The sequence below is a fragment of the Amblyomma americanum genome, chromosome 4 (genome assembly GCF_052857255.1).
Source record: "Amblyomma americanum isolate KBUSLIRL-KWMA chromosome 4, ASM5285725v1, whole genome shotgun sequence".
NCBI classification, from domain to species: domain Eukaryota; kingdom Metazoa; phylum Arthropoda; class Arachnida; order Ixodida; family Ixodidae; genus Amblyomma; species Amblyomma americanum.
The window spans coordinates 173255934-173278956 of record NC_135500.1 but is presented as its reverse complement, the minus strand read 5'-3'; the positions used below and the strand labels follow the sequence as shown (position 1 = coordinate 173278956).

The 23023-nt window shown below is 49.7% G+C and overlaps 1 protein-coding gene across 3 annotated transcripts in view; it reads right to left on the bottom strand.

The window, feature by feature from the left end:
* The window catches only part of Cand1 (Cullin-associated and neddylation-dissociated 1), a 59989-nt gene that overhangs the window by 7131 nt on the left and 29835 nt on the right, over window positions 1-23023 (bottom strand). Inside the window, exons 19-28 of one of the 3 annotated variants that reach the window (XM_077662254.1) lie at window positions 22865-23023; window positions 20411-20478; window positions 20206-20300; window positions 18156-18259; window positions 17616-17683; window positions 14032-14261; window positions 13115-13311; window positions 10420-10491; window positions 10162-10333; window positions 3487-3633 (exon numbers count right to left, since the gene is read on the bottom strand). In XM_077662254.1, coding sequence (XP_077518380.1) covers window positions 3487-3633; window positions 10162-10333; window positions 10420-10491; window positions 13115-13311; window positions 14032-14261; window positions 17616-17683; window positions 18156-18259; window positions 20206-20300; window positions 20411-20478; window positions 22865-23023 — 1312 coding nt within the window. Of the gene's footprint in view, window positions 1-3486; window positions 3634-10161; window positions 10334-10419; window positions 10492-13114; window positions 13330-14031; window positions 14262-17615; window positions 17684-18155; window positions 18260-20205; window positions 20301-20410; window positions 20479-22864 lie in introns of all 3 variants that reach the window. The other 2 variants (XM_077662255.1, XM_077662253.1) reach the window with 2 other exon arrangements.

Genomic DNA, 23023 nt, shown 5'->3' with positions numbered 1-23023 from the left:
ATCCACAGTGTGTCCTCTCCTCTTACAACCCTGACACACAACCTGTGTCTTTTGGGCAACGGTACTGGTCCGACAGTCAACTGCACGGTGTCCCACCTTGCCGCAGAGGAAACACCTCACTGGCACCTTAGATGCACCGCCATAGGATCTTGATATTGTCGCATCTGTCTCTAGGACCTTTTGGGTTTCCTCCTTTGCCTTACTCATATTTCTCAGCCCTTAAGCCTCGAAGAATTGGTCTGCAGTGTCGGCCAACTCTCCCAGCGAACACAACCTCCTTTCTTTCAGGAATAGCGCTAGCTTTGGACTGCAACATGCTAAAAACTGCTTTGTCACCAGCTTGTCACGCACCCGTTTTTTCTTATTTCTTTTTTCTTATCTGACATACAGTAAAAGCTCGTTAATTCGAATTCAACGGGGCCGCCAGGCCAGTTCGAATTACCCAAAATTCGAACTAATGAAAGTGAGAAAAAATGGACGCGTTTGATGCCCGGAGGGCACGAAAAACATTTATTTAGCAAAACAATATGTTATCATCTTCTGCTTCTTCTCTCTGAGGGCTACAGTAGTCACTCGGTCTTCTAGCGCGCGAATGCGAAGCAGGGAGTCTTCTTCCCCCTCTTCAAAGCTGAAGAAAAGGCGCGCGACATTCAGCGCTCCCATAACTTCTGCCGCGGACGAACGCACGGGCTCTTGCTCCTCGTCGTCGTCCTCGTCTTCTGCCTCTTCTGGGACAGATTGCTCCCCATTAATTTCAGCGACTATGTCCTCATCACTTCGGGCACAGCACACTGCTGCATCGCTGTCTACTTCAACGTAATCATCAAAACTAGCGTCCTGCAGCACAGCACGCACAGCCGCAGGCTCTGGACTCCCATCGTCGCCACTTTCTTCCATACTTCCGGCAGCAAAGCCACAGTGGTGGAAGCAGTTTGCAATTGTGGACGGCGTGACCTGCTCCCATGCACGCACCAACATGTGCATTGCTGTGAGCAATGTGATGGTGCTGGTCTTCTGGTTTTCCGTGCTTTTTCGCGATTTCCACTTTGCTGGCCTTCCGTTCGTCCACCTCGCGTAAAATCACCACTTTCTCCTTCACCGTCTTGGTGCAGTATTTCCCACGCGAACACATCTCGTGGACAAGCTCACAGCAAGCGGCGTGCAAAACGAGGGCTAAAACACTAAAACGTCGTTCCTCGAAGCAGTCGCGGCAGGAAAGACTGGTTAGTACTTGTTCCAGCACCCTAGCGGCGCCCCGATGGTTGTGCCATCTATCGTTCTGCCGTGAAAGCTTCCAACGATGGTTTTCAACAGCGGCGCTTGGCAGCGCGCAGTTCGAATTATGGGTGGCGGCGCCAATTTCTGAGTGAATTAACGAGCTGTTACGCGCATAGACTTCTATGCACTACGGACCGGACCACGATGACTATTTCAAATTATCCAAAATTTTGAATTAACGAGTTGTGAATTAACGAGCTTTCACTGTATCAAGCCACCTGTCAAAATAGTTGGTCAGCCTGCAGGAGAACTGCTTAGCCATTTCAGAATCCTCACAATTCGCGGTGCGAAATCTCTCATGAAAACCCTCTGCCGTAAGCCTGAATCTTTGAAGGATTGGAGGAATGCTTTCTTGACTTTCTCGTAGTCCATGGAATCTGCAGCAGGCATTCTCTTAAACACATTCAGCACCTCCCCGACTAAACACATGCTCAATGCCGTGGCCCATTCACCGCGCTCCCAGCCTTGCCCCAAAGCTATCCACTCGAATCGTTGCAGATAAGCGTCCAAATCATCTCTTCTGTCATCAAAAGGAGCCATCAGCTTTCTTGGGGAAACTCTGGCCGGTCTAGGAGATTCAACACCCGCTAAGGAACGCTGATCACTGTTAGTGATCTCATATCCTCCCGCACGTGTGCCTGTTGCTACAAAAGGAACTCCTTCTCCCTTTCTATCCTTCTTTTCTCCTGTTCTTCTCCCTCGCGAGCCCTTCTAGCCTCCCGCTCTTCTGCCTTGCGAGCTCTTTCATCTGCTTCGCGAGCTCTTTTATCTTCCCGCTCTTCTGCTTCGCGAGCTCTATCTCGCGAGCGTCTGTGCATGCTTGCACCCTTTTCCTCTCTCTGCCTTTTTGCCTTTTCTTTCTCCTCGTCACAGAGACGCATCGCCTCTTCCTTGCTTAACCCTAGCTTGAGAGCCAGTTCTAACGTTTTTGCCAAATCCATACTTTCTGCCGTTGAGAAATCGCAAAAATCAGAGAAAACAAAAAGGAAATGAATCCTGGCACAGGCTCGCCACTTATCTTTGTCATGGATCTCCCCGGAGAACACTCGGACCGAAAGAATGGATTAGGCGACAGGTGTACCCACAGACGCACATTTAATACACCCTACGTGACACAAACATTGGCACACAAAACTAACGAAACTAACACAAAACATAAAGACTAGAAATACACACGACCCGGGAACACTGTTATTAGCGTCTACTACTAGCGTCCTACTGTTAGCAGTCGGCGTTCGTGTTCACGGTTGGTTCGGTGCGGATGCGGCGTTGCATGCGTCCAGTAGACGGCGTTCGAGGTGGCGTTCGACATGCTCGGACTGGCATCACTGGCGGCATTGTTGGCTGCGTCGTACAAGCTCCCGGTCCAAGCGCCCGTGGAGGTGATGCCGGTGACGTTGGCGTTCGAGGCACCACCCGGATGGGTGGCAACAGCGCTGGAGACAACCTTGGCCGTAGCAGGTGGTAGCGTCCTCCGTTGACCCCCGGAACGGGCTCAGGAACGACTGAAGTCCACGGTGCGAAGCCGTAGGACTCGAGCTCACCGGAGCAGTAGCCAGCATTGCTCTCTTCCAGCCGAAGCGTCCCTGGCCCGCCTGAACCTCCGCTTCTCTGTTCTTCCCCCCGTGCCTCGCTCTCCCTCACGCTTTTATAGCCTTGGCGTTAGTCCACGTAATCCTTGTCAACGTCCTCTTCTTCTCTTCTCCACCAATCATCTCTTCCCACCTCACTGAGTACTTCTTCATCTTCTTTATTCTTTGGTTAATCCACGTCATCCTTATCGCCATCCTCGTCGTCTTCTTCAAACCTTTTTCATTCATGCTTTTATTTCAGACTCCCTATTATACGTGACAGACTCCCTCTCGGTTATCAACAGGGACCTGCCGATCTTCAACAGATTTGCCGTTAACACACATAAGAGGGGTGTGAAAAATAATGGAATATGCAGCTCAGGCCCAAGAACGAATATCTGGGTGCTCACTTGTCCAGCAGTTATACTTCGACATGCTGCCACTTTGGGAGCCTGTCTGAGTTTACCAAAGATTCCAGCAAAGCACCCGAAGAAACGCCATAAACTTTCATGAGCATTTGGCAGGGCTCCAGCGGTGGCCCGAATTATCCAAATTTGTGGGGACCGAATTAACAAGGTTTTACTGTGCGCAATATATTGAAAGAGCAATACAACAGTAATAATGCAGACCAGCTCACCTGCATCTGGGATGGCCAAAAGTGCAGTGAATGCCCGCATCGCGGAGCGCTTCAGCTCATCCTGTTTCTCAAACTCCTGCTTCACCGAGTTGGCTTTGATCTTGCTCGCACAGGTGGCCTTCAGCGGCTCCACGAGGCGCTCCAGCCCTGGTGTACAAAGGTGGGAAGCACTCTTTCAGTTACACAAACCTACGCAGCACTACATCACCATTCCACCAGTGCTCACTTAAAATAGCGCAATCCATACACTAACATTTTGGCAAAATAATGTCACTTCTATTGCATGAAAATACTAAACGCTTGGGTCCTGAAACCAATGCACTGACTACCACAGGCCAAGCTAAAGTTTATTTCACTGCCGCCATCAAATTTGAATATTGTGGAGCAAAATCCACAAGTGTAAGCGCAACTCCACCCCCCACCCCTCCCGGCCCGCCCTCCACCCACCGAGGCCCCTACAGTCAAAATGAAGACCAAAGGTGACGAATGCTTATATAATATTGCCACACTGCTCACATTCTGCATGCGAGCACCGCCATGCAGCCGAGCGGCATGTTTGGGCTCGTGTGGGAGTGAGGAAGATGACGCTCCCGCTCGGACGCGCGCTGCTGGTCTTCTTAGCCATCCGATTAAAAGCCCCTTTTGTGTCGCCCTACGTTTGTCCGTGACATTTTGGTAGAGCCGTGCTGGGTATCTTCCCATGTACGCTGACCCCGACGATATCCTTCACGCTTCTTACCGACGTGCGGATGCCACAGCTGTCCACAAAGCGAGCCGTCGCCTGCGAGGCCTGCAGCCCGAGTCTGAGCCACTAACAAGGCCTGTGCAAGCTATAACCTCCACTACTGGCAGCCAGACAGGCCAATGCTCTGGCAGTGCCCCGCCGGTCATCCTTCTCGCACCTCGGTCGCCACCATCCTTCTACGGCGACCGGTTCGAGGATGTAGAAGATTGGTTGGCCAGTTTTGACCGTGTAGCCGCATTCAATCAATAGGAAGATGTACGGAAGCTGATGACTGTATATTTCGCACTGCAGGACTCAGCAAAAATGTGGTTCGAGAACCACGAGGCGTCGTTCTCCAACTGGGCAGCTTTTTGCCATGAGTTGCTCGCAACATTCAGTTCGAGCAAGCGAAAAGAAAATGCCGAAATTGCCCTTCGCTCCAGGTCACAGCAGTCCAACAAGAGCGTCGCCATGTCTATAGAGGACATGACCTGCCTCTTCAACGGGGCTGACCCTGCAATGCCCGAGGCTACGAAGGTGCGCCACCTCATGCGTGGAGTGAAAGAGCAGCTCTTCGCTGGCCTCATACGGGACCCTCCAAGAACCGTCGCTGACTTTGCCAAAGAAGCCACGGGCATGGAACGTTCCTTGCAGGAACTCGGTGCGCAGTACAGTCGTCAGAAAAGTGTTGCGGCCACCAACTATTGTGCGGCCCTGCCAGCCGCCGGAGACGAGGCGCTTCGGGAGCTTGTACGGAGTGTGGTTCGCGAAGAACTGCGCAACCTCCGCTTAGATGCTCCACCTGCCAGTGTTGCAGCTGTAACCGATGCCGTCCGTGACGGAATTCAGCGAGCGGTCCAGCCACCACCGGCACCACAGCCGGAGCCGTCCATCGTGAGCTACAGCGAAGCCCTACTGAAACCGCAGCCAGAGCCGTACATCATGAGCTACAGTGAAGCCCTGCGGAGACCTGCGCCGGTGCCACATGCATTCTGCCCTGCTGCCAAACCAACACAGGGGTACCTTCCCCCCTCCGACGAGCTGCGTGACCCGCGCCCTGTTCGGAAAGCGGACGTGTGGCGCACACCCAACAACCGGCCACTAGCTACCACTGCAGGGAGTCTGGTCATTGGTAATGTCCTCCGCAACTGCCCGTACTGGCGGATAGGATTAAGAGGATTTCCACCGAGCGCACCTTGACCGCGCTATGGTGAGAGATTGCAAGACATTGAACAGTACCTGGCCGATCATGTGCTGCCCTCAACGCCTCCACGACGTCAGTCTAGGTCGCCGTCTCCAAGACGGGTTCCTTCACCCAGTCACGCATCATCCTTTGGCCAATTCAGAGGCACGTCCCCCCACCGGGAAAACTGAAGATGGCGTCCTCCGGGGATAGGACCGCCGCTGCCACAAAGAGTGAACAGCCTCCATCCAACGACTTTATGCGACGACCCGAACGCCAACAACCCCACCCGCCAACCTCAAAGACGTTCCCACTGGCAACCCCACCGACGACCGCGTCGACGACCACACCGGCGACCTCACTGATGACCTCAGAGACGGCCCCATCGACGACGGCACCAAAGACCTCATCGACGAGTTGTCAAAGAATTGTTTCCGCCGCCGAAATTCTTGTTGCCGCCGATGGCTATGACGTGTCAGCACCTGTGGATACAGAGCAGACTTTTCTGTCATGAGTAGCCACTTAGCCGCGACCCTCAGAAAGGTTCTAACACCTTGGCATGGGCCGCAGATACGCATAGCTGGTTGCCATGTGGTAACGCCGGTTGGCATCTGCACCTGCCTTATAAAGATCTTCGGTGCAACTTTCATTGGCTCCTTCGCCGTGCTACGAGAGTGCTCCAAAGAACCAATTCTCGGCATGGACTTCCTTAAAGAGTATGGGGCAGTCATCAACCAGCATGAGCAATTCGTATCGTTTTCGACACAGCGGGCCGTTGATACCAACCCCGAGCCGCACAAGGCAGCACTACGCATCTCTGACGACCACACAACGATACCGCCGAGAGCAAGCAAGTTTGTCACAGTCCAGTGTGATACCAGCTTCGTTACTCGGGGCATTGCCGAAGCGAACATGACGCTGCTACTGTCTCGGCAAGTTTGCGTTGCTCGCGCCCTTGTGGACCTTGTTGGCGCGCGTACAGAGCTCTTAGTGACTAACTTTAGTTGCGAACCCCAACGTTTGACAAAAACGCAGTGATTGCCCATTTTGAAGAACTTGGCGAGCATGCCGGCCAACGTGCCTTATCCAGAACGGACCCAGGAACAGCGGAACAGGACACGGCAACCGCCATCAAGACCGACGTGAACCCTGACGTTCTGACCAATCAGAAACGCCGCGTGGAAAGCCTTATTGACTCTTTCCGCGACTGTTTTGCGTCAACCTCCAAGGTACGTCAGACGGCAATAACTAAGCACCGCATTATCGTCGATAGTGACCAGACACCGCTATGTAAGTGTCCTTATCGTGTTTCATCGAAGCAACGAGATGCCATCCGCTACCAAGTTGCCGAAACGCTTCGCAACGACGTCATACAACCATGGACGAGCCCCTGGGCGTCACCTGTTGTTCTCGTCGCAAAGAAAGACGGCAGCCTACGGTTCTGCATAAATTATAGACGTCTCAACAACGTTAACAAAAAGGATGTATATCCACTGCCGTGCATTGATGACTCATTAGGCCGCCTCCACCATGCTACCTACTTTTCGTCAGTCGACCTGCGTAGCGGTTGTAGGCAAATCGAGGTCGACGAACGTGACCGAGAAAAGACCACCTTTGTTATTCCCGACGGAGTGTACGAATTTAAGATGCTTCCTTTCGGCTTGTGTTCAGTTCCTGCACAACTTCCAACGCATGATGGACACCGTACTAACTGACCTGAAGTGGCAGTCCTGCCTGATGTATCTCGACAACGTGATTTTCTCCGACATGTTCGAGGAGCACCTGAAACATTTGCGTGCTGTTCTTGAGGCAATTCATTCCGCGGGTCTGTCTCTCAAGCCTGAAAAGTACCACTTCGCATTTAGGGAGCTCCAAGTTTCTTGGCCATATTGTGAGCGCTCAAGGCGTTCGCCCCGACCCAGAACAGACGGCTGCCGTTGCTGCATTTCCACAGCCAACAGATAAACGAAGCTTGCGGAGTTTTCTGGGGCTTTCCGCCTATTATCGGAAGTTCGTTCAAAACTTCTCCAGGCTCGCAGAGCCGCTGACTCGCCTGACAAAAGACTCCGAACCCTTCTGGAGCCAAGATCAGGAAAAAGCTTTCACAGAACTTAAGGCCCGCCTCCAATCTACGCCTATCCTTGGCCACTTCGACAAGGAAGCCGACACGGAACTGCACACAGATGCCAGCAATGTTGGTCTCGGTGCGGTGATTGTGTAGTGGCAAGATGGTGTGGAACGCGTGATCACATACACAAGTCACACTTTGTCCCGTTGCGAAGTCAATTATTCCATCACGGAAAAGGAGTGTCTCGCTGTTGTGTGGGCAATCACGAAATTCCGTCCGTACCTGTACGGCCGCCCGTTTCGAGTCGTCAGCGATCATCACTCCTTGTGTTGGCTTGCGAACCTGAAAGATCCATCGGGGCGACTTGCACAGTGGAGCCTTCGATTGCAAGAGTTCGACGTCACCATCGTGTATAAGTCGGGTCAGCAACATAGCGATGCAGACTGTCTCTCCTGAGCTCCTTTTCCGTGCCCACCAGGTGAGGCCGACGACGATTCTGCTTTCCTTGGCGCTGTCACCACGTCCGACCTTGCCCACCACCAGAGGGCCGACTGCGAACTGCTGCCACTAATCGAGTACCTCGAACTAAGCGCTCCATCTCCGCCCAGACTCTTCTTGCACAAACTTTCGTCGTTTTGCTTAATAGATGGAGTCCTCTACAAGGAAAACTACGGCCTGAGTGAAATTGCGTATCTCCTCGTTATCCCAACCGCGCTTCGTCCTTGCGGCATGTCACGACTACCTTTCTTCTGGCCACCTCGGTTTTTCCAGAACATTGGGACGCCTCCGCCACAAGTAATACTGGCCTCGGCTTGCTGCGGTCGTCCATTGCTACGTTAGAACCTGTCGTGAGTGTCAACGACGGAAGATACAGCCAACAAAACCGGCCGGCCTTTTGAAGACAATTGATCCACCGCGAATCCCATTTCAGCAAGTCGGAATGAACTTACTGGGCCCATTCCCAGTGTCCTCCAAGGGTAACTGTTATATTGTTGTTGCCACGGACTACCTCAGCCGCCACTGTGAAACCAAGGCTCTTCCCCGTGGCACCACGGCTGAAATAGCACAGTTCTTTGTTCACCACATTGTGCTTCGCCACGGCGCCCCCGTGGTTGTATTATCTGACCGGGGAACCGCGTTTATGTAGGCCCTTACACATGAGGTCCTGCGTCTCAGTGTCTCCAGTCATAGAAAAACGACTGCTTACCATCCTCAAACGAATGGGCTGACTGAGAGGCTGAACAAGACCATTGCAAATATGATGTCTATTTATGTCGACGCTGACCATCGCAATTGGGACAAAATACTCCCTTACACCACGTTTGCGTATAACACCGCCTTCCAAGAAACGACGCGCTTCACTCCCTTCCATTTGGTGTATGGCCAAGACGCCCCGACGATGCTGAACGCCATGCTGCTCCTGGATTGTGCCCCCTCGTCTGTCACAAGCCCTGACCAATTCGTTCATGACGCAGAAGCTGCTCGCCACCTTGCTAGACAACGGATTCACCACCAGCAGACAACTGACGCCCGGCGTTACAACCTCCGCCACAGGGAGGCGATTTACAAACCCGACGAGCACGTCTGAGTATGGAGCCCTATACGTTTGCGCGGGCGCTCTGAAAAGCTTCTGCGCCGCTACTTCAGCCCCTACAAGGTGCTACGTCAACTCAGCAATGTGAACTATGAAGTGTTCCTGCAAGGAGCTGTCCGCTCTTCTCGACCGCCCAAGTCTGAAGTCGTCCACTTGACTTGCATGAAACCGTATTACGCCCGTTGGCCGCTGTCGGGGTTCAGATTCAGTGCCAACGCCACAAGCGCCTTCGCACTTTCGGCGCCTCCATACTGTTTTTCCCCCTTGCTGGAGGCATCGAGGCGATGCCTCTTGAAAGGAGGGGGCAATGCCACACTGCTCACTATCTGCGAGCGCCGCCATGCGGCCGAGCGGCATGTGGGAGCGAGGAAGACGACGTTCCCGCTCGGACGCGCTGCTGGTCTTCTTGGCCATCCGATTAAAAGCCACTTTTGTCTCGCCCTACGTTTGTTGGTGACAATATTTACTCAATGTGATGGAATTCCAAAAATATAGGAAATATTATTGAGCAGTAGTTTTTACTTTCATGTGTAACATCAGCAGTGGAAGGCAGTCCCTGCGCCACTGAGGCATAAATGTAACAGCACGCTTCCAAATGAATTTCCATTTTCTCTAAACCACAGAAAATATACGAATCATTTGTCTTTTATTAACTGCAAAAAAGAGCCTGAAAAGACTGCCTCAAAGTGACCCAGCAAGTAAGCAGTTCTTGGAACGGGTATCCAGCTACCAGTACTGTCAAAAAACCTGCATGCCATAACACCTATCCATAAACAATGACAGGACAAGTCTGACACAGCAAAGGTGCTGAGCAGACATGGCACCCCTACCCCCCCCCCCCCCCCCCCCCTTGTAAGTGCACGCCTATACTGGCTATCATGCTCAGTGGCTTTTTCTGTAGGAGACAGCTATAGGCAATGTGTCCACTGTACACAGCAGCCTAGAAAGCGATGCCTGCACTGAATTGTGCTGTGGGAGCATAGGCTCTAATGTCCCTCAAATTCACTCTCAATTAAACCACTACTACTGATTCAGTGAAATGAAATCAATCAGTCAATACAAAAACAATAGAGTTGATAAACAAGAGAAAAGAATGTAACACTAACTCTGCAGAATGGCAGCTGGGCACAGGGTTGCCAGACGGACCAGCATCAAATAGGTGAGCATCTTGATGTCATAGTGGTCCTTGAGGCCTTCCTCCACGTGGTTCAGGAACTCAAAGACATCTAACTGTTCCAGGCAAGTGTCCAGCAGCGTGTACATGCACTCAAATGCTGCCTGCAAAAATACAAGACACGACAGGGTTACGTACCAGCTGTGAGTTGCAACCCAGACTACAGCAGAGCTCAACTTGTGTACATCACCTTGCGAATGTCCAGCCCATCGTCGACAGTGTGTTTGAATGGTCCCATCTCAACCTCACGAATCAGTTCGTTCTGGAAGGAAAACGGTGAAGTATCAATGCAAAAATAAAAATAAAGCACTCTCGTGGTCCCCACATAAAAAGCTGCAGTCTATACTTAACACAATTCATTGCTGAGAGGCTGCAAGCAGATAAGCCACACCTATCCATGAGCCCACGTCAGGAAGACATTGCACACTAAGCATGACACCGCCTACCACACAGAGCCATAAACACAGGAATTCCTGTTCTGGCCCACAGTCTCTGGGACCTCACATGCAGTTCTGGTGGGCTAAAACAATCACTCTCTGATAACGCTTGCTCAAGCACATGGACGGAATAAATTTCATTACAGCAGTGCAAGATAAGCAAGGTCTGCTACACAGATATTAAAAAAGTCGCCCTGCAACACCTCTGGCCAAAGAAATCCTCACACAGTGTGCCAGCAGCTTGCCTGGGTTTCTAGTGGCACAAAAGCTCCAACCACTAGGAGGAGTATTGAATGGCATCCTCCACCAGGGGGTTCAAGACGAGGTTTTGTCATTGTGTCTCGTGACAGCCATCAAAAGCTTACTCATGTAAACATGTCAGTGCAAAGAAACACAGCAGCACACAGCATGCCCAACCACAACTGTCACAGTGCTCTTGTCATGGGTAATATGGCAGTGTGTTGTTAGTGGCTATTTAGTAATGAAATAACAATGGAAGAAAAAGATGTTGCTAGCCGTGGCATCTGCCATCGAAACCTGAAGCACCTGAGCTGCAACTAGCGGGAATGAAGGGACAGGGAGAGGGAAAAAAAGAGGGAGCGATATTAAGAAAGGATAGGTGTAGGGGGTATACACTACGTACCTGGCAGTGTGGCAGAGACGACTTTTTGATTGCGTGAACACAATTTTATATGAAGTAATGCGACAAAAAAAAAGGCACCAGGAGAAAAAAAAAATAAGCACCAGGAAGCACACATTGTGTTGGGAAGACACTGATGGCATGTAACTGAAGCTTTCTAGCCGCCAACAAAAGTGGCACGACTGATGCATATTTTGGCCACTAGATGACATCTTAGTATCTTCACTAGGCATGCATGAATAGTGAATTTTCAGTTTGAATGGAATAGTTATTTTGTTCAAATAGCTTTGAAGCGCAGCAAATAGTTTGAGACTTGAAAGTTAGTAGTAAAAAAAAAAGAGGAAATCCATTAGACCTCAATAGCACATGCAAAAAGACGTGGTTAGCAGAATTCATTCACTAAGACAAAAAAAAAATGCTTTTAAACTTGTGTCAGGCAATGTTCAAACAGCAGCAAGACAAAGTGCACTAAACACAAATAGTCTCAGGGTCTTAACGTGCAATCTTTACATGATGTTCATTTTAAACACATAAGTCGCTAACAGATTCTTCAGATGCTGAAATTTCAGATACGCTGCATCCAATGCCACAATTTCTCCTATCTCGTTCGCACGGCATACTGTCACATGACCACACCACGCACACAAGATCACGCGCTTATGCCAGTGCCAGAGGAGGCTATGGCCAGAGCCGTGTCCGTCACACGAATGTAAAAAGATGTCAGCGAAGGCACTACGCATGTGCCAGGAACGACATGTGGCATGCCACCGTATAACAATCGGGGGATGCAGCAACCGCGATTTCCGTGATGAGTCCTTCTGTAAATCAATGCTGCACATTGTGCTGTTCAGGATGGAGGCGCATCATCTGCGTGGGCCAGCACGAGGCACGAGGAGATGCGAGCACGCCCTCTTGCACCACAAGGTGCACCGCTGTGTGAAGGCACAGGGTACACCTATCATTGGTATCATTGGCGAGAAGGTTTAAATGAAACTCTTTGTCACGCAAGTACTCTCAATTAAACAACATGAAAAGGTGGCAGAGAAACACGGGACACGTGCACCCTTACACCAGAATCGTGACCATGCAAGAAATTAGTGATGACTGATCAAGCGAAGACTGATAAAACACTTTCATGGTACCTAAAATACTTTGATGTTTCACTTCTCATCTAATTTCAACTGTCAAAGGGAATAAACAGGAAGGTATCGCCTGTTTCTAAGTTCATTTCAAGCAACACTGCTAAGACAAAAGCCAATGTCAACAGAGCACTCGCCTCGGTCATATTGATATTTCTGCATTCATATTTTTTTGGCCCCTTAGTATTTCAAGCCTCCCGTGCAGCAGGCGCGGCGCAGTACCCACTGCGTCCCGTTCACTTTTGCATCTGAGCTGTCTGGGCTTTGTCCTACCACGTGCACTAGTCAGCGACTTGCCGAATCATGCAGCCATCAAAGGCAGAGCTCAGACGCGGCTGCCGCGTCGTATGTGCGGCATGTGCACACGATCAGAACAATGCGACTGCCCGCAGGTATCCTAGAGTATAACAACTGTCTCATACAACAGCTTGTTTTCTTGAATTCTTGAACTTCGAATACTTCGAAAATACTCGAAGTTTCCAAATAATGCTATTCATTTCGAAGCCCGAATCAAATATCGCATTATTTACTTCGATATCCAAAATGTTCAGATATTCGCACAACCCTAATCACCACAAAATCTGTGACACTATCACACCGCACCAGACATGCGAACTTCCACTGTCACATGTCTCTGCCTCAGGATTCAGGACGTCATGTAACACTCACCCGCACTTTGGTCTCCTGGTATAATTGTGGAAGCAACGAATCAAGCAGGTCGCGCACCATCTGGGGACGGTTGTGAGCAGCAGAATTGAGTGCCAGCAGTGCCACCCGGCGCACTCCAAGATCTGGGTCTCCCAGAGCGCCCAGGAATTTGGCCAGCCGTGGCCGCAGCACAGCTGATGCTTCCGAGGGAGTCCCTGCTGTGATGACACCATATACTGCATGGGTCCACGCAGGAGAAGGAGAAAGAGGCAGACACCAAGCGGCTCAAGCCTTGAACAAAACCGCAGTACCCAAACACTACACTTGCGCATTCTCCTGCCCACTGTACAGAGGCTGGGGTGTCAGAGCTCAACGTGCTGGCTCTTTTTCACTTCAGTTCATCAGGAGAGCGCTGTATGCTCTCCCTTATTTCCTGCCTTTACACCTCCGAGGACACAAGGAGCCGAGCTGTTTCCTCTTTCACAGCATGCTCTGCAACTGTCCGGTTATGCGTTTCGTTAAGTTCTCCACAAAAAAAAAAAAAAAATTCTACCCTAGGCTCAAGCACCTCTCTCCACTGCTTCCCACCAGTTTGGGTGGCACTGTCCCTGTTAAGAAGGTGCTGCCACGCCCAACAAAATGAGCTGAACGTGGTGTCAACGAGAGCAAGAATGCGCATCTATTTGCAGTATCCTGCTCTCATGCGGACTTAAGTTCCGAGGTACCCTCTGCTGGAACCACCACTGCACCTTACGAGCTTCCATTCTGCACCTGTGGGCATAGCTAGCATAGCAAAATGAAACGAGCATCACCCAGTGAATACTGTGCCTTCCTCACCTTTTTCACCAGTGCACTAATGGACACCTTCTAATGCCTTAACTAGAAAAAAAAAGCCAGAAAAGGAAAAGGGGAGAGAGCAAGGAAAGGAAAGCACCCACCTGAAGATGCAGCAGAGCCCGTGTGCGTGGTGCTGGGTGAACGTTCAGCCAAAGCCCACTTGGCGGCAGCCACCACGGTGGCACGGGCCAGTGGTGACGGGTTGTCCAGACACTCCTCCAGGCGGGGTACAAGCAGTGCAGGGCGCACAAGCGCCAGCCTGCCCAGGCACTCTGCAACCACATTGCGTGCCCCCTCCTCAGGACACTCCCAATGCTGCACAAGGAGTGACCTGCACATAGCCAGGTGGCACCCAGGCACAGAGCAAATGCAGTTTGGTGCAGAGCAGAGTGGGGTAGTTATACAGCACTTGGAGAGGCCATTGCCCAAGAGCAGACCTAACTAGGCCCATGTAAAGCTTTGGGCAAAAGCCATTAGGCCACATACTGCATTTACATGATTGTAGGTCGACCTATATTTTCAAAATTTGAAAATCCAAAGGGGGGGGGGGGGGGTCGACTTATAATTTGAATCAGAGCATTGCACCATAAATAAAGGCGAGAAAAACGAGATATCAGGCATGCTGCAGTGTGGTTGCATTTTTGCTGTGCAGCTCCGTCGCATAGCTCTTGGTGCTGGCCTTGAGCAGCTGCTATGTCAACGTGCAGAACCAGCATCCCCACTTCGTGCACAGCAGCTGATGGTCAGTGTCAATAAGCAGCAAACCGCCGGCACCAGCCCACTCCCCCCACTTGGCCGCGGCATAGCGGCTGCTGATAAGCAGAGGTGGCCCGATAACGCTTTCGCCTTCCATTCTCAATAGGCGTCTAAGTTTTTTTGTTTTTTTTACTTTCAACCGCACACTCGGCACTCAAGGGGGTGTCAATAGTTTATGGGAGGGCTGCTGTTCCAATCGTGGCGGCGCCGCCACTCAGAACCGCAGCGATGCCGGAAAGTGTCGGTAGCAAACGGAAGAGCCGACACCGCTCACGCGTAGTTTCTCTTTGGCTCTGACGCATTTGACTACAACCGGCCGCGTTTCACAAGTATTTAATATAGTGCTTCGTCATTCGCCATTTGTGTTCCGAGTCCAGTAAGCAAGCGGCGCTCGTTCACGTTTACATTCAAGATGGCTGTCATTCTTTACGCCGAAGAAACAAACAACTGTGCGCCAGGCCGCAACTTCGACGTTTGCAACGGGTGATACAGGTGTGGCAGCTGCAACGAGGCAAAATTTTCAGCTGTTCCACGCGATGTCGTGATGTGGCTGTTTCCGAAGTGCAGGATTTCGCTGCACAACTATGTTACAGCAAAAGCTAATTAATTTGACCCCCATTAATTTGAAAAATCGTTAATTCGACATGCACGCGTGGTCAATACAATTATATATACAGGAGTCTATGGGGCAAAACTCTCGTTGATACGGCCAAATTTTACCGCGCATCGGTTAATTCGACCTAGCTCCAAGGCCCGCCAAGAGCGGCACTACTGTAAAGCTGAAAAAAAAAAAAGTATGCAGCGTAGGCCATCCGTAAGGTCATCGTCATCAGCAGTGCGAGAGAGGGTGAGGGAAGCAAGGTTAGTAGTGGCAGAAGCACCCGGTGTCTCTTTGTGCTTTGCTGTGTTGACTCTATCTTCAGCAAGTCTTGTTTTGGCGTGTCGTTGTTGCCATGTATTTCTTGCTGCTACGATCGATCGCGGTTGTTTAACCCTAAGGCATTTTTCCTGGTTATTGCGTGCTTTGCCAGGGTGTTTACTGTGCTGCTTTTGAGTGCGTAACGCGCTGTGCCTGCGCGCCTCGGCATCGCGTCCTGCTCCGATGGCGACACCGGCAAAGCAGCCAAAGTACTACCCGGCAAAGGACCTAGCCACGAAAGTGGAAATATTGAAGGCGCTGAAGGACGGTGTTGCACACTCTGACGTGATGGACAAGTATGATGTTAAAAGAAAAACCTTGGCCTTACAAAAGAAAAACCTTGGCAATACAAAAGAATGAAAACAGCATTATGGAGGCGTTAGAAGCCTACAGTGCCAAAAGCCTTCTGCCGTGCGGCTTGCCGATTACGTGTCCATCGATGATGGTGTCGCCATTGCCGGTCAGCTGACCGAAGACGAAATCATTCAAGAAGTGACAGGCGCCGACGACGATTCGTCGGAAGATGACGATTGTGAGCACCTGCCCCAAACGCCGAAGCGCATGGTGAAAGAAGCCGCAGAAGCCTTGTCCAGCTGGAGGACTTCTGTGATCAAATTCCTGATGATGATGAATTTTTATGGCGCAAGAGCATCTGAGGCCAAAGAGCGTCATGGCACAAAGTATTTTCGATTTCTCAAGGTGGGGTCAAAGACCCATTTTCCAAGCATTTCACCCTAAATAATCCGAGCACCATACCAGGGGAAAGCTTGTAACTATTGTATCACCGGTGGGTACCCAGCAGCACTGGGGATCGAACCCCGCACCTCCCGCATGCGAGGCGGATGCTCAACCACTCAGCCACCGCTGCGGTCCGAGAACAAATTCCTGATGGTTCGTGTGCCGCAGAGCATCTGGCAGCTGTCAGAGCTATTGTAGCCGCTCAAATTCACCCAAAAAGCAGACGACAATAACAAACTTCTTTGCCAAATAAAGGTATGTCATGCTGGGGCAAATGTCATGTTTTCTGTTGTTCATTCGATATTTCGACATTCGGATAATTCGACAATTTTTCACGGTCCCGTCAGTGTCGAATTAACGAGCTTTTACTGTAGAACGACGAGCTGTGGGACCGCAGCAGTGATCACGACAGCAGCGCTAGTGAGGACGATGGCGCAATTGTGTACATTCTCGTTTTGGAATGTGCCCACAGGCGCGCCTATGCGCGGCAGCCAATTGCGGCTGGTGATAAGTGGAGGCCGCAGAATAGTGCTATCGCGTTCTATTATTAAAGGCCAAGAATAAACGACCTCCAAGTTTCGTTTTTTTTTTTTTTTTTCAGAAATGTGATGCGGGGGAAGGGGGGGGGGGGGTCACCTACATTTGAGTCGACTTACAATCGTGTAAATACGGCGGTAGTTTGCTTTTCAGGCCGAGATCTCAGGACATCACTAAAGATCGGAATTTATGCAGGAAATCCCTCATTTTGTACTCGTACTTAGGTGCACACCTGCACCTAAATAAGTACAAAACCAGAAAGGTACCAAGAAAGATTAAGTTATGGGGTTCTGAAGTCGCCAGTTCAGAAGTAAGAAAAGTTTGTATCCCTGCTTTTAGAATGGCAACTTTTTAAAAACCCTATGACTCAAGTTCTATGACAGGAATAATGATAATTTTACCTTTATTGCGTTCCCTGATATCACAAACAAGTTATGCCATGCATTTAAGAGAGTTCCTTTAGGTAAAATTTCTTTACAAATACTTGCATAACATATTGCATAGGTGCACAAGGAACTAGTTTTACATGAAGTTAAAATATTTGAAATCAGCACACAAAAATACATGTTCTCTGAAGATTGCATAATTGTGACTTCATTAATACAAATTTTGTTCAAAGACCCTTAAAAAAGGCAAGAGACCATTTCTACTCAGCTGAGACTGGTGTACGCAAGGCACACACGTATTCTTTACACATAGAAAACACTGCAATTCACTCTTCCACAGCATACTAACCAGATTGACTCAATGAAAGGGTCAAGCGCCTGAATGCTCTCCGGGCTTGATGACTGACAGCTGATGATCTGCAACAAAACGAGGAAAAAAAATCTGTTTAGCATGGCTAAACACGGAATATCGTGCAGTAGCACTAGTTACACTGGGCACTCCAGGTCCTTTTGTGCAAGGCATTTGACCTACAGGCCTTTACCCAGAAGATATTTACCTGGAAGGCCTTCACTTAGGTGTATCCTTCACCCAAGCCTGCCAGGTTTAAACACCTGACAGGCTGCCCTCAACCCGGTGGAAAAGTGGGTCACAAGCCACAAAGCAGGCTTCAGGCACATACGTATGCTCGAAATTGGAAAATGTGCCTAGTAGTGCTACCGCACTAAAAGAAACATACACACAAAAAGTTGAACTTACATTCCAGAGGGTATGGCTGATAGTATTGTTGCAACAATTCCTACTAAAGATGTGAAATGAAGCTATCCAGCAAATTCCACAACAGCTGGCTATCACACAAAGTGGCAAAGCAGCATATGAAAGCACACTTACCTCCTTGAGTGAGTGCAGGAGAAGGTACTGTCGCCTGGGCTGCTCGCCAATTTCCTTCAGCACAAAAGGCAGGTACTCGGTCAAATTGCCCACGCTCACACTACCTGCAGAGATCAGATTCCACTGTGAGGAGGAGCTTTACAAAATTAATCAAGTCATCACGGATGCTCTGGCCCCTCCCAATAGTCTCCCGATAGTCTCCACGTGCCCTTAATTTAAATGCACGCCTTTTCTTCTGTAAATGGGAAGAGAAAAAGTGCCACTAATGCAATAGCTGTAAGCACCATTCGAAATGCTTTTGATACGATTCTTTGTTGGTACAGTCGAGTCCTCTTATAACAATACTCAAGTGCCACGAAAATTCAATTGTTATAACTGATAATTGTTATAAACGGGTTGCACGAAAAAAAGCGTAACAACTGCGAAGAGGGGTCACGGACGGCAAGTGACATGCGAGCTCCGCCGAGGCACCATTTTGGTGGCCCCGAAAGGGGCCTTGTAAAAAAATACAAGGTTGCCGTGGCTGCCTCTCAGCTTGAGAAATCCCGAAGAAATGCTGGGGTGAAATCTCCACAAGCATCTCGCAACGTACTTCTCACTGGCTTGCACAAGAAAACCCCATGTCTGCAAGCCTTGCTTGCCTCACGCGAAGCATGCCGACACCCTTCTCCATGGCCTCTCTTTGAAGCGCTGTATCCAGCCGCCACTTGGCTGGAAGTCCACACTGTTAATCAACAGGGCAAACTGCTTCGCCTTTGTAGCCAGAATCGGCCCAGTGATAGGCAAGTTCTGGGCATGGGCACCAAGAAACCACTCGCTTGTAGAGGGCCTCCTCCACCTGCTTATAGGCACCTTGTCGAACGCGTTTGCGCCCACTGTCAAGCGAGCACTTTTCTTTGTCGAACTTCTCAGCAGAGCGGATGATCGTCGACACCGTCGATTGCGATAGTGCGTACTTCTTAATCAAGACCCACACTTTCTTACTGTCTTTGTAGTCCTTCATGATACTGCACTTAGTCTCCAAATCGATAGCCGTGCGCTTTCTCTTCACCGGCAACGTTGTCCGATAATCAGCAGGCGGATCAGCCAACTTCCGTTTCGGCGGCGATTCAAGCGAGACGGAGAAGCCACGTGGCCAGGAACGACTTCGACGCAATCAATTAACACAAACAACCAAATCTGTTGGCAGAACTGCGCATAATGAGGGGCGAGCGAGCAGATCAGCGCTGTCGGCGTGTTGGCGAGGCCCATTCGGTGTTTCGGAGGGTGGCGCGGCGTAGAGCTATGGGCGCAGCACATTTGTGTTCGGAGGAGTGGAAAGGCAGTGGGTGTGAGGCCAGAAAACAGAAGGCCAGAAAACAGGTTCTATTGTATGAGCGCGCCGCGGGGAGGGTGCAGCGGCTGAAATTTCATTTCTTTTTTTTTTTCTTTTCAAGGATTTCGCATTCCACTACCTTTTGGCACGAGCACTAAAGAGCCAGCGCAGCAGGGAGGGTGCAGCGGCTGGAATTTCATTTCTTTTTTTTTTCTTTTCAAGGATTTTGCATTCCACTACCTTTTGGCACGAGCACTCAGGAGCCAGACCCCATTGTTGTAACCGATAATGCGGCATGGGGGCATTGTAGTAAGTGGGCTATTTTACCATTGAAAACATGCAAAATTGGACAGTGCAGCGGCTTTTCATTGTTTTAACCGATATATTGTTAAAACCTGTATCGTTATAAGTGGGTTCGACTGTACTCCATTTCCCAGATAATTCAGAATCATTTATTATTTAGGAGTATATCTGAACCTCCACAGATGATGACAGGTTTAACCAAGCTTATAGCATGCAAAAAAAACGTTCTCTAAGCTATTCATAAACATAACTACGGAAGTGAACGTCTCCTACTTCGTGTTGCTGCAGAAAACCGTGATGTTGGCTGCATGGTTTAAATGTTGTATGCAATGCACATGCTTTATTAAGGTCACTTTCTAGCCTAAAAATATTTGCATTCAAACCATGTGTTCACATTCTCAAGGAAGGCAACATGTTAACTTTTCAACGAACCTAATGCAAATGATGCTGCAGTCTTCACTTCTTCACTCTGTGATGAGAATGCTTCTAAAACCACAGAGTTGAGGTCCGGAACTCCACTCAAGTCTCTGCAAACAGAGAGACAGAGTTCAATGCATAGTACATGCATAAACAATGAACGCAGATTTCTCTAAAGGATCCCCACCAAAAAGAAAGAAAGAAATTAGCAAACACTCACATATGCCTGCCAATTTCTCCGATAGCAAGCAGTGCAAAGAGTTGAATTGAATCCACACTGCGATTTGCCTGCACAAGAAAACAGCACGGCATGCTAAGAACCTTGTTTCATCATACCAGCTACGCAATACTTGGAGAGTATTACTTCTCATATGCATTCGAAAAAAAAACTCACACAGGAAGAAATTACAAAAAAGCATAATGGCATACTATCACCACCCATTTCAGCTGTTCATATCCGCAGGCTCAAGATGTCATTGCATGGCCATAACATTAGCTGCAACAAACAGAAAAGTTAAAGACACCAGTGGTGTGCGAAAGAATGAAACTTCGAATAGTTCGAATAGTTTTCAAAAGGTAATTACTATTCTGTTTAATTCACACTGCACTTTCACTATCCGAACTATTCAACCCTCCACAACAATTAGAAATTACGAATTTCCTGTCCATCTCGACTCATGGTGAATCACCGCGAGATTTCCCAATGCCAGTGTCTTTTGCTACAGGAGCCAACTTGCTCTTTAGTCACAGAATCGGCTGCCAGCATGCGGCAAAAGATCGCGTGCAGTAAGGCTAGGCCTTGGATAAAATCAATGCACTGACGGCCATCAAGAGCCACCGCTGCACGCTCATGGATTGGAAAACGAAGTGCTGCACCATACAGCACACGATTGCATAGCGTCACAATGCAGTCGACAACTGACTGTGAATCTGACAGGTAGTGATCCTCTCATTTTGAATCACTATGATAATATATGCTGTGTGCATGCAAGCAGCCGGCCAGTGGAGGATAGTGGAACGGGCGAATCTGCAGCCTGCGTGTACTGCTGTGGGTGTTTTGCGACAATCACTTTCATCGTTCTGAATTTTATTCAGAATCTACAAACTATCCAGACTGCAGAGGACAAGAAAAAGGCATACGACAGAAACATCAGCCTCAAAGCCAGTTCACATACACAGTTCGTGATAACATTTAGGCCCATTATGGGGCTTGCAGTCTGGTGAAACCAATATGCCAGCGAAGGCAAAGCGAGCTACGTGTTGTCATGAATGCTGCATTTGGGGCGGCAATCCACAACCAGCACTCTGTCTTGAGACGTAGCGAAGGAGCGTGGAAAGCATGGACCTGTTCACATTTCCAATTCAGGTTGCTGCTCTTGTGTCCGTATCACGAGCCGTCTTGTTGCTTTCTGCCAGGATTGCCCTGCACCTTGCCCTTCCAATAATTGACAGCCAACTCTGGACACCACACAACGCTCCACAACAGCATTTATTAAGCTTTGTCATGTAAGCATTAAGACGGTGTGATTATTGACCCTTTGCAAAACTCTGGAAATCAGGTTCTATGCATAGCGCAAACCACTTCACCATGGCGGCCAAACCAGTTTTGGGGGCAGAAATAGGATGCAGCGCTGGAGAAATCTATTGTCAGATTAATGCCGCACCCCTTTCCTGCATGCTTCTACCTTTGTTGCAGTCGCGGTAAAGGGATTAAGCTCCCAAGCCATTGCTTTGCAGGTACAATTTATTTACCCTCCCCACTGCAGTCACAAAGGAACGGTGAACAGCAGCTGTGTCAAAGCACTGCTCATCAGTGCGTGCACAGTATAAGGCACAGAATAGAAGTCTTCAGTGCTGCACCCAACTTCTCCTCATAGGACAGTCCACGTCGCCATGGTAAAAGAATTTTTGCAGGGAGTTTTGAAATGTCAAAGCAGAACAGCTCCAAGATGGTAAAAGCTGCCAAGGCCTCCTTTATGGTGCAACACGGAAGAAGTGAAGCCTCCTCACAAGAGGCGTTGTCACTTGTGAAGAGGCGCCACCACAAAGCCTACGAACAGCACGTGACCAGTGAACACAGCCAGAGGGTCAAAAGTGAGGAAAAAACGCATCAGCGAAAGAACAAAGAAGCCACTTCTGGTGAGCAAATGAAAAGACCAGAACTGCCCAAACTGCAAAACCGTGCAAAACTGTACACAACTGGTTGGCTGATGCACACCCAGGTCGCCATCACCTCGGGTGTGGAGCGAAACAAACCAAAATTATGCAGCGGTACTATTTTTAGGCAACAGGACCCTCGAAGAATCGTCACACCTGGTGTTGCATGCATGTCAAGGCGGTGTGGACAACATTGTGCACTATGCAGTTCTTGGAAGAGGGATATTCGGTCGATCACTTGCTGTGCCTGTCATATCACGACGCAGCACCCAAATTAAATGGTGCGAACCAAGCTGCGTCCGAATTAATGAGCATCCAACACCACAGACTTGCATGGGCTTTGGCCTGGACCATGCATGCAGTCCGAATTATCTAGATTTACAAGCTAACGGGGGTCGAATCAATTAGATTTTACTTTTTTTTCATTAGCAGCATGGCATCACATGTATCTTGAACCTTTGCAATTTGCAAAATGCCCATTAACGGCAGGGAGCAAGGAATGCTCAAGAACCCTCACCTGGATGTCGTGCAGAAATCTCTGCACCACAGGCAGTGCCTCCTGGGGACACTGCAGAGTAAGCGCGGCCACTGCCTTGGCCATGGAATGGTAGGCCTGCCGGTGGATGGTGGTGGCAGCACCTGCACCTCCTGCCTGGTACACCGGGCCGCTCACCTC